Source organism: Trichomycterus rosablanca, chromosome 21 (assembly GCF_030014385.1).
Source record: "Trichomycterus rosablanca isolate fTriRos1 chromosome 21, fTriRos1.hap1, whole genome shotgun sequence".
Classification (NCBI taxonomy): Eukaryota; Metazoa; Chordata; class Actinopteri; order Siluriformes; family Trichomycteridae; genus Trichomycterus; species Trichomycterus rosablanca.
Window position 1 is genome coordinate 12,878,713 of NC_086008.1, and position 13,988 is coordinate 12,892,700.

General features: G+C 42.1%; 1 protein-coding gene across 1 annotated transcript; it reads left to right on the top strand.

Annotated features, from left to right (window-relative positions):
- Positions 1-595: 595 nt before the first annotated feature.
- On the top strand, positions 596-13,032 carry LOC134335282 (hyaluronan and proteoglycan link protein 1-like). Its single transcript, XM_063017795.1, has 4 exons — positions 596-765; positions 8,082-8,408; positions 9,829-10,131; positions 11,350-13,032. Exons 1-4 carry the CDS (start codon positions 702-704, stop codon positions 11,625-11,627), a joined length of 972 nt encoding a protein of 323 aa, XP_062873865.1. The 5' UTR covers positions 596-701; the 3' UTR covers positions 11,628-13,032.
- The last annotated feature ends 956 nt before the right edge of the window (positions 13,033-13,988 follow it).

Sequence of the window (13,988 nt, forward strand, 5' to 3'; positions counted from 1 at the left end):
TAAAATGGTCAGTGAGTATAGAAACAAGGAGGTGGTTTTAATTTTAAGGCTGATCGGTGTATAGTGTATAGAGAATTAGAATTAGCATAGAAGCAGCAGTGGATTGTGTTAAGTGACAATGATTTTACAATGATTGAAGTACTCCTAAGTCCATGTGGCTATATTTATCTCAGTAGCATGACAATTTCTTATGCAATTCTGTCTGAAAGCTTGACAGAGGTTTCTCGCTATGCCCTACATGGACTGAGATCTCTTTAAATGACCTAAATCTCCATGCAATCAAATATACAGTATATTTACAATATTATGAACAGTAGATGGTGAATTCTAATGAATAGTCGAAAAAAGCTGCTGGAAACCGCATGCACGCTAGAAGTATTTCTACTATATGAAAATGGCTACAAATGGACAACAACAAACAGAAAGGCAGAAGCAGTGGGTATTGTATAACTCGGTGCAATGGGAACTCTATGATCCAAAGTTTTCTCTGATGGTGTCTTGACTTTTTCTAAGGGGAAAGGGGAGTGGTCTTATCCAGCCTACACTTCAATAAAAGGCTCTTGGACCCCAAAGCAAAACTGTTCAGTGGCACCCTCACTGTCTGCTCCCTGCACCTCTTCACATCAGAGAGGAAAGCCCACCATCACCTCCTTCTGAGCATTAATCCAGTGCTGCTGAAGCAGACTAAGGAAAAAAGGAAGATGATTTCCATCACTTGCCTGGCATTGCTCTACCTGAGCCTTGCCAACATCGCATATACAGCAGGTATGGCAACTCTGGGCTTATGAATGAGTGAGACTGTGTGTGAGTGCTGAAGGGTGAAATATTGCTTTTGACACTAATTAGCTTTATAACACTCCACAGATCCTAGTGTGAATTAAAGGGACATCTGAGATTAGTCATTCTCTGGCAGGACTGTGTGGGAATGAATGGAATGACAAAATCTACATCTAATACAGAACTATTTTTAGAATTATGATTATCCTGGTGTAAATATTACATAACATTTTATTTCTTATATTAAAATCACAGAAAATATGTACTATAATATTAGAAGTCTGTGTTTTGAAGCAGCAAGGGGCGTATTTTAACAGGCTAGTTTTAATACTGCATGAAGTTTAAGACTTTTAGATCCAGGGCTTTGCCAAGCGTTGCCAGATTCACCAGGATCCTTTATAAAAAAAGATGTTAATCTCTAGCCTGTACGCCCTTTTACTAAACTTGTCCAAATGCTTAACCCAGAGTTAATGGTGTGGTAAGCAACCAGATTGAATGAGCTCAAATAGTTGTGTGTGTGTGTGTGTGTGTGTGTGTGTGTGTGTGTGTGTGTGGGTTTGAAAAGGAAGGGGTCATTATGTGATGTACCGCTCTAACAGAAAGCTCTAGACAGGCTGGATTTAAAAGGAAGGTAGACCTTAATACAGCCAGTAGCCTGCCACAGATCAGCAGGATCATAGATGAATGGGACAGTTAGAGATAACAAGAATAAACAGTCGAGAAATTTGTACCCTTAAACTCAACGTTTCCCTTAAAATCAACGTGTTCAGTTGGTTTTTTAAAAATGTATTTACTTAACTTCAAATTAAGAATGAACAGTCGCTTTGTTTAGCGCTCGGCTTGAGCGGTACGGTGAAACGTCATCAAGGTGTGCATGTGTATCTGTGTTTATCTGGATGTTTCTCACTGTTTCACTTTTAAACTTGTGTTACAGCTCGAGGTTCTGAGAAATTGTGAGAATTATTTTAGTGATTTTATATTATATTTGTGTTATTTTCAGTGTGTGTGTCAAAAACAACCCCATTATTTTACATTAGCCTGAAATATATGCAAGTCCACGGGACCATGAAACGCATTAACAGGTTTCCCATTCATCCTTATGAAAAAAAATAGCTAGCAGAATATAGTAAAACAGAATACTTTACGTCCTCATTTCTATGCACGGTTTGCCTGTGGATTTTTTTTTCTCATATCTATTTTTAGAGATGGGTGGCTACGGATTAAAAATATTCAAATAGGATTTGCATTCCCATTATGCAAGGTAGGGAGTGACATAAATGTAGCTTCTCCTAGGACCAAAGTGTTCTTAATAAATACATAAATAAAATGGACTTTAATTCATGTATTCATGTATTCATGCACATGTGTTTTTTTAAAGGGAGTGGGTAAAACCTTCCAAAATTAAACCAAAAGCATTTATTTTAAATACTGAGCTTAAGGTCATAGGTTAAGTATAGATGTGGCATTACTTAGCAGTCGTAATACACACGTCATGTGAAATACCCCACACAGATAAACTCTAGTGTGAGAGAGCTTTGTGTTAAAGGGATGGGGGATGGAGTGCGGATGTATTTAGACCTTGACCCCCACCCCCCCCCCCCGACTTTTTTGACATGCGATGTGTGCTTAGGGGAAAAAAAAGCACTTCACAGAAAGTAATAGTAGTAGTTATTTTACGACTAAAAGCAAAAACAATATCTGCTTGTGTAGCATTATAGCATTGTTAAGTACCTTTGCCAACTTTACTTCATACAGTTATGTATAAAAATTACATAAAACAACACTTGGTTGCATTGCCATATACACTGATCAGCCATAACATTAAAAGCACCTCTTTGTTTCTACACTCACTGTCCATTTTATCAGCTCCACTGACCATATAGAAGCACTTTGTAGTTCTACAATTACTAACTGTAGTCCATATGTTTCTCTGCATGCATTGTTAGCCCTTTTTTATGCTGTTTTTCAATGGTCAGGACCCCCACAGGACCACCACAGAGCTGGTATTATTTAGGTGGTGGTTTAGTGTGTTGTGCTGGTATGAGTGGCTCAGACACAGCAGCGCTGCTGGAGCTTTTAAATACCGTGTCCACTCACTGTCCACTCTATTAGACACTCCTACCTAGTTGGTCCACCTTGTAGATGTAAAGTCAGAGACGATCGCTCCTCTATTGCTGCTGTTTGAGTTGGTCATCTTCTAGACCTTCATCAGTGGTCACAGGACGCTGCCTATGGGGCGCTGTTGGCTGGATGTTTTTGTTGGTGGACTATTCTCAGTCCAGCAGTGACACTGAGGTGTTTAAAAACTCCAGCAGCGCTGCTGTGTCTGATCCACTCGTACCAGCCAACACACACTAACACACCACCACCATGTCAGTGTCACTGCATTGCTGAGAATGATCCACCACCCAAATAATATCTGCTCTGTGATGGTCCTAAGAGAGTCCTGACCATTGAAGAACAGGGTAAAAACAGGCTAAAAAGTATGTAGAGAAACAGATGGACTACAGTCAGTAATTGTAGAACTACAAAGTGCTCCTATATGGTAAGTGGAGCTGATAAAATGAACAGTGTAGAAACAAGGAGGTGGTTTTAATGTTATGGCTGATCGGTGTATATACAAAAGTCTCCTGTTTATTCAGAATTTGGGGCCGTGCACTAAATCGTCAACCGCTCTCAGAGATTAATTATGCCAGACCCAGCTGTGTCAATAAACATGCTTATTCTGTGTGCTGCTTGATCAGCAAAAAAGTGCACAGAATTCTGGGATTAAACTTAAACAAGTCCATTCATCCATTCGTCCATTCGTCTATTCACTTCGCCCTGCTTAGGGTTGCACTGCATGAGACGGGACAAGGCAGATCTGACAGGAAGTGTCATTCAAAAAGACCCAGATGTGCATTCACAGCTGCATGGCTACAAACGAGACAGTACAGACCCAGAAGAATCGTGCGATTTAGAAATGTAGGGATTTCTAAAAGTTTGCTGAATTTGCCGGAGTCTGGGGGTCTGCCACTACAGATGCTGCAGACAGATGCATACAGCACTGCCACGCTGAACTATTATGTTACCGTGAATTTATAGCACTTCCTTTTTTCCCCCCACTCAGAACAGCTGGTTTTAATCTTCTGGTTGTGTAACACTGTTTTTGACTGGCTTTGTCTGTGAAACGACGGGACGTCTTGGCTGCCTCGGTATATTTTATAATTATTAAGGAATTAAGAAATGCACATAATTAAATTCAGTAGGGAAGGGTGCCCAGGTGGCGCGGCGGGATATTCCGCTAGCACACCAGCGCTGGGATTATAAACTCCCCAGAGTTTGAATCTTAGCTCTGCTACCGGTCAGGTCGGCGTCCCCTGGCAGTGCCTACAGTAGACAATAATTAGCCACTAAAGTCTGCTGGGCTAAAAAAGGGGGTGGTGTCTTTGACGCTGTGCCTGTAGACAAGTGGAGGAACGTGGAGATCAGTGTGTGACTCTCCATGCACGGGACTGGCCTCATCCACCAGTATGGGCGAATAAGAAGGGATCGTACTGTGACAGTATACACCAATCAGCCATAACATTAAAACCACCTCCTTGTTTCTACACTCACTGTCCATTTAATCAGCAAAGGGTTTCGTGGGAGTCGTGTGTCCCCCACTGTATATTGTAAATACAGACTTGGCTGTGTGAACACCAGTTTAGCTACTGGCACGGCTGTGAGAGGTGGGAGGAAAATTGGAAAATATAGCTAGTAACCACATTTGAGAATCAAACCCACATCCCTAGGACCCTAAAGATGTACGACACTAACACTTTACACAACATTATAATGCTAATATTTATTATAGTACCATTATTTTATTTATTCATTTCTCTAACAATATTTTTCTCCTTGGTGACTTTTGATGGAATCAGCTCCTGGTTACCCCTGATTCAGAAGTGATTAAGTGCCCGACCACAGGCGAGGGCTTTAAATACATCTAGAATGTTTAAATACCTCTCAACATTTCCATTATGCTTGACAACTGCAGGCTCTGTATGCCAAACCCAAGTGTATGTGTGGCTCAAATCAGAATATCTGGCTCATGAATTTCAGAGACTGGCACATATGGTCACCGGCCACCTCTGCCAAGAGCACTTGGCTAGCCATTTGATGGCGTTTATGATCATTAACCTTGTGGTTTAACGCTCTGGTTTCTGCTTACTGTCCACTGAGCTTATTATGCAGCAGCGTTGGACTAAGTACAGGCATTGCCTCATTGTTTTACTAGTGGCACAAGTGTAATTTCTTATTATTTGCCAAAGGCTTGATGTGTGCAGGATGTCTGACAGAGGAAAAAAAACCTTTAGTGAATGCCTTATTGAAACGTTTTAGGATAAAGAAAGGATCAGTCTGTGGAAATGAAATGGTCCTTGAAGTTAAGGAATAAATCTAGTATTGATCCTGTGATGTGCTGCAGCACATGTGGGAAAGATTTGGTTGTGTGAGCAATTTATTTATTATGGGAGATTTTGTCTTTTTGTGAAGCAGACAGCTTATGAAACACTTTATTGCTAGATTCACTTCATACGCTTTAGATAATGCTAGAAACCACAGAATCTGTGCACAGATAAATAGATAGACAGACAGAGAGACAGACAGACAGATAAATAGTGAGATGGTGGATAGGTGGATGGGTGGTTGGGGAAGTGGATGGGTAGATGGATGGGTGGGTGATGTTTGTGGATGGGTAAAGGTGTAGTTGGGTGGGTTCGGGTGGATGGGTACATGGGTAGATAGATGGTTAGGATAGATGGCTGGTTGGGTTGGGTAGGACAGATGGCTAGGATAGATGGCTGGGTGGGTGCTTAGGATAGATGGCTGGGTGGGTGCTTAAAATAGATGGCTAGGATAGATGGCTGGGTGGGTGCTTAGAATAGATTGCTGTGTGGGTTTTAGGATAGATGGTGGGTGGGTAGGATAGATGGCTAGGATAGATGGCTGAGTGGGTGGGATAGAAGGCATTAGGATAGATGGCTAGGATAGAGATGGCTGGGTGGGTAGGATAGATGGCATTAGGATAGATGGCTAGGATAGAGATGGCTGGGCGGGTAGGATAGATGGAATTAGAATAGATTGGTGGGTGGGTGGCTGGGTGTGATAGATTGTTTGGGGTAGGACAGATGGCTGGGTGGATGGGTAGGATAGATGGCAAGGATAGATGGCTAGGATAGATGGCTAGGATAGATGGCTGGGTAGGATAGATGGCTGGGTAGGATAGATGGCTGGGTAGGATAGATGGCTGGGTGGGTGGGTGTGGGAAAGATGGCATCAAGATAGATGGCAAGGATAGATATAGCTAGGATAGAGATGGTAGATTGTTTGGGGTAGGATAGATGGCTGGGTAGGTGGCTGGGTAGGATAGGTGGCTGGGGGGGTGGGTGGAAAAGATGGCATCAAGATAGATGGCAAGGATAGAGATGGTAGATTGTTTGGGGTAGGATAGATGGCTGGGTAGGTGGCTGGGTAGGATAGGTGGCTGGGGGGGTGGGTGGAAAAGATGGCATCAAGATAGATGGCAAGGATAGAGATGGTAGATTGTTTGGGGTAAGATAGATGGATGGATGGATGGATGGATGGATGGATAGAAAGACAGACAGACAGACAGACAGACAGACAGACAGACAGACAGACAGACAGACAGACAGACAGACAGATAGAAAGTAGCTTCATTAATCCCAAAGGGAAAGTATCTTAAGGTACATTAAAGTACAACAAACGTATTTAAGGTTAGTAAGTCATTACTGTACAATACCATGTAGGTGTATAAATAGAACTGAGATATGTGATATGAATATAATAAACTATTATGGAAGTTTAATGTGAAGTAAATCTTAATAGATGTGCAATGTAGGCTACATATAAGCTCTACAAGTGGCAGATCATAATTTAAAAAACTATTATCTCTATGATATAATAAAATTACTATATTAAATATACAGTATATATTTTTACAATTGCATTTTCACCACCAGAACAGTCAAAACTATAAAATCCTGTTTCTCAAAGCAAACAGAACTCACGTGGACGGTGAGGGTATCTGAAGCCCCAGAGTAAGTCTTTTGATGGATGAATGCTTTTTCCAGATAATTCCAGGGTGTGTTCATGTGCCCAGACATTCCAGAACAAGCTCTTTACCACAGCAACTCTATTCAAGATAAAATAGTAAATGATTAATTAATACATACAGAATAATAACACATTTACTGAACAGATTATTGCATTTTGTGGATATACAATCAACAACTACACATCCAATCATCACGTCTCCATACATTTAAAGAAAGACCTGTATTGACAAAATATTATTTAGGTAGTGGACCATTCTCACTATTGTAATGCTACTAACTTGGTAATGGTACTGTGTTGTACTGGTATGAGTGGATTGGGGCAGTAGTGGAATGTTTTTACATTTTACAGTAAATGCTGGGAAGAGATTAGTGCTTAAACTAACTAAATAAAAATCCAACAAAATCCTACGATCCTGTCTATTATCTCCATTTGTACAACTTCAGTCAGTATTCCAGTTTTAAAAAACCCTAATACATTCATACCAAAAAAAAAAACACACTACCATGTTAGTCTTACTGCATTGGGAATGACCCACCACCAAAATAAAATCTTGTAAGTGGGGCTCTTGGAATCCATTAAGAAATGGGGTAGAAAAAGCAGGGCTCAGTGAACACAGGGGGAAAAAAAACTAGTCAGTCATTGTATACCCCTGAGCACATCTATTTTGATAAATATAGCTCATAAAATGGTCAATAAATGTACAGGAAAGTATGTTACCCTGGTAAATAAACATTTAATATATCATATTTGAGGTACAGTTATATTTTACTGTTAAAATATAAAACTGTTCCAGTGCCGAGATTCTGAACTCCTCAGTTCAAAACTTGGTGTTGCCACCGGCATAATTGGCAGTGCCTGCAGCAGACAAGTTTCTGCTAGGGTGGGATGACCGGGCTATGTGGGCGGGGTCTTCAAACGCTGTGTAAGGACCCTGATTAGCAGATATAGAGGTGCCTGTGAAGAATGCACGGGTGGAAAAAAAAGGGTTCCGCTAAGGGGTCAGAGGAGGCGTGAGCAGCAATATACCCACCACGACTGCAATTAGGGATCCCCCAGCTGCGGAAGACATATTGACTATGCTAAATTGGGAGAAACTGCATAAATAAAATATAAAATTGATTCTATATGCTATTTATAGTCTATAAAGTATATTTATGAGTTTTATTTCAAAGCTAATCTGTTCATTTCGATTTTTCTCCTTTCAGAGGGTCGCATGCAGATCTTTGCCAGTCCAGGCGACAACGTCACCATGCCTTGTCAACTGAAACCTTCCTCCAGCTTCTCTTTTAATGGAAACCGAATTAAATGGACCAAGATTGAGGGTGACGACGACATTGACATCTTGCTTTCTATGGGGTCCCACAACATTAAATACGGAAAGTACGAGAATCGTGCTCACCTGAAAAATATTCATGAAAATGACGCCACCTTGGTTATATATAACGTGGACCTGGACGACTTTGGCATCTACAAGTGTGAGATCATAAACGGCATGGACGACTTGATTGTGGAGTTGGAGCTTCGGATGATTGGTAATTTAACACGAATCACAAAACAGTCTAAAATATGTGTTTTGTTGAAAATGTGATATAAATAGTCTCTTAAAAACATTAATTGGGCCACTCAGGTTCTAAATTCTTGATTTTTTTAATAAACTACATTATTTATACACTTTTATTGTGCAACTGTATAAATACACTATATTGCCAAAAGTATTCACTCACCCATCCAAATCATTGAATTCAGGTGTTCCACAGGTGTATAAAACAAGCACCTAGACATGCTGACTGCAGTGTGTAGAGAGCTTCATGGAATGAGTTTCCATGGCTGAGCAGCTGCATCCAAGCCTCACATCACCAAGCGCAATGCAAAGCGTCGGATGCAGTGGTGTAAAGCACGCCGCCACTGGACTCTAGAGACGAATCAGTGAAAGGAACTCTTAATGCTTCAGCATACCAAGAGATTTTGGACAATTTCATGCTCCCGACTTTGTGGGAACAGTTTGGGGATGGCCCCTTCCTGTTCCAGCATGACTGCGCACCAGTGCACAAAGCAAGGTCCATAAAGACATGGATGAGCAAGTCAGGTGTGGAAGAACTGTCTGACCTCAACCCAATAGAACACCTTTGGGATGAATTAGAGTGGAGACTGTGAGCCAGGCCTTCTCGTCCAACATCAGTGCCTGACCTCACAAATGCGCTTCTGGAAGGATGGTCAAAAATTCCCATAAACACACTCCTAAGTCTTGTGAAAAGCTTTTCCAGAAGAGTTGAAGCTGTTATAGCTGCAAAGGGTGGGCCGACATCATATTAAACCCTATGGATAAAGAATGGGACGTCACTCAAGTTCATATGCGTGTGAAGGCAGACGAGCGAATACTTTTGGCAGTATAGTGTAGATTTGAATGATTTCATCAAAGGCTTTTTGTAATTATTTGGACAAAGTATACAGATAAAATAATAATGTTATTTTTTTAAACTATAAATTAATCTCAGGTTACTTATAGTTATATTTATAGTAAAAAAATCAAAACATTATAAATGCTAAATAATTTCAGCCTTCAGACGAGGCTACCCGCACTCAGGATAACAAGAACGATCAAGAAAACAGGATCTCCAGCCATAATAGAAACCAACTGCCACAAATGGACGTAGTTAGCATTGGAACAGAGAAGGAAACAAAACAGGGTCCAAGCCTTGCCAGTAATCTTTTGGCAGTTAAATCAAAGCTCTGATCGCCTTGCCCAAGGGCTAAACATCTAGCACAGACTAACTGACATGCTTTTAAAGTATTGATGTCATTTCCTGCTAAATATTTGAACACTGCAGTACAAAGGAATATCGATTCATTGTCTGAATCATAAAGCAAGTATAAAAATATTTAGCATTAAAATATTCCCGCCTATATTCCACGTGAACGTTTCCTTAGAGGAAGCATTGCTTTCTGTTACAGGTGTCGTCTTCCCGTACTCGCCACGCCTGGGCCGTTACAACTTGAACTTTCACGACGCCGAGGCGGCGTGCTCGGAGCAGGAAGCTGTGGTCGCCTCGTTCGAGCAGCTCTACCAGGCCTGGAAAGGAGGGCTTGATTGGTGCAACGCCGGATGGCTGAGCGATGGGACCGTGCAGTACCCCATCACCAAACCCAGAGAGCCGTGCGGAGGATCTAACACTCAAGCCGGGCTCAGGAACTACGGACGGCGCGACAAGTCCAACAGCCGCTTCGACGTCTTCTGCTTCACAGCTGGGTTGAATGGTAGACTAAGGAGCCATTGGCTGATCTCTTTTATTAATGATTGTATTTCTTACAAAATTAGGAAACCGGAAGATCCCACACAGACAGAGAGAGAACATGCAAACTCCACACAGAAAGAACCCGGAATGTTCTACCTGGAAATCAAACTCAGGACCTTGTTGCTGTGAGGTGACAGTGCTACCCACAGAGTCAGCAATAACATTTTAAATGAAAGGAAATGGTTATTTAAATTACTACATATAATGTTTGGCTAGGTGGCGCAGCGGGATATTCCGCTATCACACAAGCGCCGAGATTCTGAACTCCTCAGTTCGAAACTCTGCATTGCCCCCGGTCGGCTGGGTGCCATCTGGCGACCATAATTGGCCGTGCCTGCAGCAGACACGTTTCTGCTAGGGCGGGATGACCGGACTATGTGGGTGGGGTCTTTAAACGCTGTGTAAGGACCCTGATTAGCAGATAGATAGGCGCCTGTGCAGAATGCATGGGTGAAAAAAAAGGTCCCGCTGAGGGCTGCGTGCAGGTCTGATGAGGCGTCAGGAGCACTGCAATCAGGGATCCCTCAGCAGCAGATAAGCAGAAGACAGATTGACTACGCTAAATTGGGAGAAGATGGGAAAAAATGCATAAATAAAATAGAAAATAATTTAAAAAATAAAGTTTGGCTAGACAAATACACTTTCTTGGCAAAAGTCTATATATTTATTAGACTCAGGGGTTTTAGGCACACCCGTTCCAACTTTAAGGCCATTCCAGCACAAAGCAGTGTCTACAAAAACATGGTTTGGCGAGTTCAGTGAGTTGAACCACACAAAAAAATTTTTAGATGTACTTGAACGTAACTGCGAGCTGGAGCAGCCACATGAACAACGATTGGCCTGTTGTTCAGGTATAGGCAGCACTAAGCTCTCTCATGACTGGTGCAATTACGGTGCCTGCACAGAGATGAGAAAAGAGTGCTCTCAGGGAGTGTCTCTCCGTACACAGAGCTAAACTGCACTGCACTGCATTCGTCAAAGTGTAGGTGACAAGATTCATACGGTATGCTGCCCACGTGTCGGAGGGGGCGTGGGTTAGCTTCGTTCTCCTCAATCAGAGCAGGGATCGGCATTGGTGAAAAGGAAGCATGACGCAATCGGGCAAATGGATGCGCTAAAAGGGAGAAAATGCATAAATAAAATGTAAAATATATATACATCTCTCTCCTTTCATCCTCAGGGAATATCACCTTTGTGAACGAGAAGCTGACCCTCCCCGAGGCTGAGCAGGCCTGCCAGAACGAAGGAGCCGTGCTAGCGAAGGTGGGCCAAATGTTCGCAGCCTGGAAGCTGAAAGGCTACGACCGCTGCGACGCCGGCTGGCTGGCCGACGGTAGCGTCAGGTACCCCATCTCCAAGCCGAGGATGAAGTGTAGCCTGACGGAGTCGGCCGTCCGCTTCGTCGGGTTCCCCGAGAAGAAGCACAAGCTCTACGGTGCCTACTGCTACAAAGCCTAGCCAGGATATACCACATCTATTCGAAGGCTCTCATGCCGACCAAAGCCAAAAAAGATGGAACACACGAGCAAAGTTAGTTATCGTGAGCTAGCGTTAAAACTGTGATTGCACGTTTCAAATGAAATACAGACAACTTCTGTTTTATTATATATCATTCCACATATACGATGCAATTTGTACAAACGTTATTCAGTTCCTAACATTCTTTTTTCAGTTTTCAGTATGTTTAATGAAATTATCTGAAGAAATGTGCTCTTTTATAAGCTAAAAAAAGCTGAAAAGCAAAAAAACTATGATTGACACATCTGACATTATTAATCAGAGCAATGACCATTATAACTTTTACATCTTCGCTTTCATCTATCCGCCGACTATTTTCTTAAAATATACACTGATCAGCCATAACATTAAAACCACCTCCTTGTTTCTACACTCACTGTCCATTTTATCTAGCTACAATTACTGACTGTAGTCCATCTGTTCCTCTGCATGCTTTGTTAGCCCCCTTTCATGCTGTTCTTCAATGGTCAGGACCCCCAAAGGACCACTACAGAGCACGTATTACTTGGGTGGATCATTCAGAGCACTGCAGTGACACTGACATGGTGGTGGTGTGTTAGTGTGTGTTGTGCTGGTATGAGTGGATAAAACACCTCAGTGTCACTGCTGGAATGAGAATACTCCACCAACCAAAAATATCCAGCCAACAGCGCCCCGTGGGCAGCGTCCTGTGACCACTGATGGTGGTCTAGAAGATGACCAACTCAAACAGCAGCAATATATGAGCGATCGTCTCTGACTTTACATCTAGAAGGTGGACCAACTAGGTTGGAGTGTCTAATAGAGCGCTGCTGTGTCTGATCCACTCATACCAGCACAACACACACTAACACACCACCATCATCATGTCAGTGTCACTGCAGTGCTGAGAATGATCCGCCACCTAAATGATACCTGCTCTGTGGGGGTCCTGTAATTGTAGAACTACAAAGTGCTCCTAAATGGTAAGTGGAGCTGATAAAATGGACAGTGTGTGTACAAACAAGGAGGTGGTTTTAATGTTATGGCTGATCAGTGTATATGAGCCTGCATTCTTTTATTTTAATAGAACACTTCCTAATAAACATTTGCACTCTAAAGGTACGAGCAAAATACTGCGTTCAATATCAACCCTATCAGGCTTGAATGGACTCATTTGCCACTAAAATCCAGATGTGATATTATATCCATTCATGTTGTTTTTTATGTGATGCCAATGCCTATTCTTCCAGTTCTCACTCCAATCCCATATTTTTCTTTTTTTACCACAATTATCAACTGACTTTTCTGTAAATGTTCATCTATAATGCAGTGTATTTTTTAAACAAACTTCCAAATGGAAAATAAAAACCTCATAAAAACAGAATGACTGTAAATGTTTCGTGTTTTTCATTCGAAGTTTTAAGTAAACTTGAGTCGAGTTGCAAAGGTATTCAATTAATTTACTGCTGCATTATCCAAATACACTAGCACACCAGAGCTAGGATTTCGAAAACATCGTATCGAATCTCAGCTCTGCCATCTGCCTGGGCTGGGCGGCTATATGAACAACGTTTGGCTGTTGTTCACCCAGGGAAGGGAGCTGGATAGGGAGCTCTGCTGGCTGATTGATGGTGTCTGCACAGAGTAGAGGAATAATGTCGATCAGGGTGTGGCTCTCTGTGCACAAGGCTGATCAGAAAATGAACTCGCCTCGTGCAGGTGAAAAGATGCAGTCGGCTACTGCACACATGTCGGAGGGGGGCGTGTGTCAGTTCGCTCTCCTCAATCGGGGCGGGGGTCAGCACCAGTAGAGTGGAAGCATAACGCAATTGGGTAAAAATTGGAATAAATAAATAAATAATAAAAAATAAATAATAATAATAATCCCAATTATAATGCTAAAATCACACATGTGGACATCTGACATTTGTATAAAATAAATGAATAAATAAATAAAGCACAAGCATGATGTCCAGACTTTTTGAATAGTGGTAGAATAATATTGTAGGGGGCGGATAATAATAATCGCAGCGGTAAAATACGCTAGCACACCAGAGCTGGGATTTCAAACACATCAAATCGAATCTCAGCTCTGACAACCGGCTGGGCTGGGCGGCTATATGACCAACGTTTGGCTGTTCATCCAGGGAAGGGAGCTGGATAGGGAGCTCTGCTGGCTGATTGATGGTGTCTGCACAGAGTAGAGGAATAATGTCGATCAGGGTGTGGCTCTCCGTGCACAAGGCTGATTGGCATATGAAATCACCTCGTGCAGATGAAAAGATGCAGTCGGCTACTGCACACGTTGGAGGGGGGCGTGTCAGTTCGCTCTCCTCAATC

Bases quoted from the DNA above. Each gene is read 5' to 3' on its own strand.
- LOC134335282 (XM_063017795.1), top strand. From the start codon at position 702: ATGATTTCCATCACTTGCCTGGCATTGCTCTACCTGAGCCTTGCCAAC. The intron at 8,409-9,828 runs GTAATTTAACAC...TTTCTGTTACAG, and splicing joins GTTGGAGCTTCGGATGATTG to GTGTCGTCTTCCCGTACTCG. The intron at 10,132-11,349 runs GTAGACTAAGGA...TTTCATCCTCAG, and splicing joins CTTCACAGCTGGGTTGAATG to GGAATATCACCTTTGTGAAC.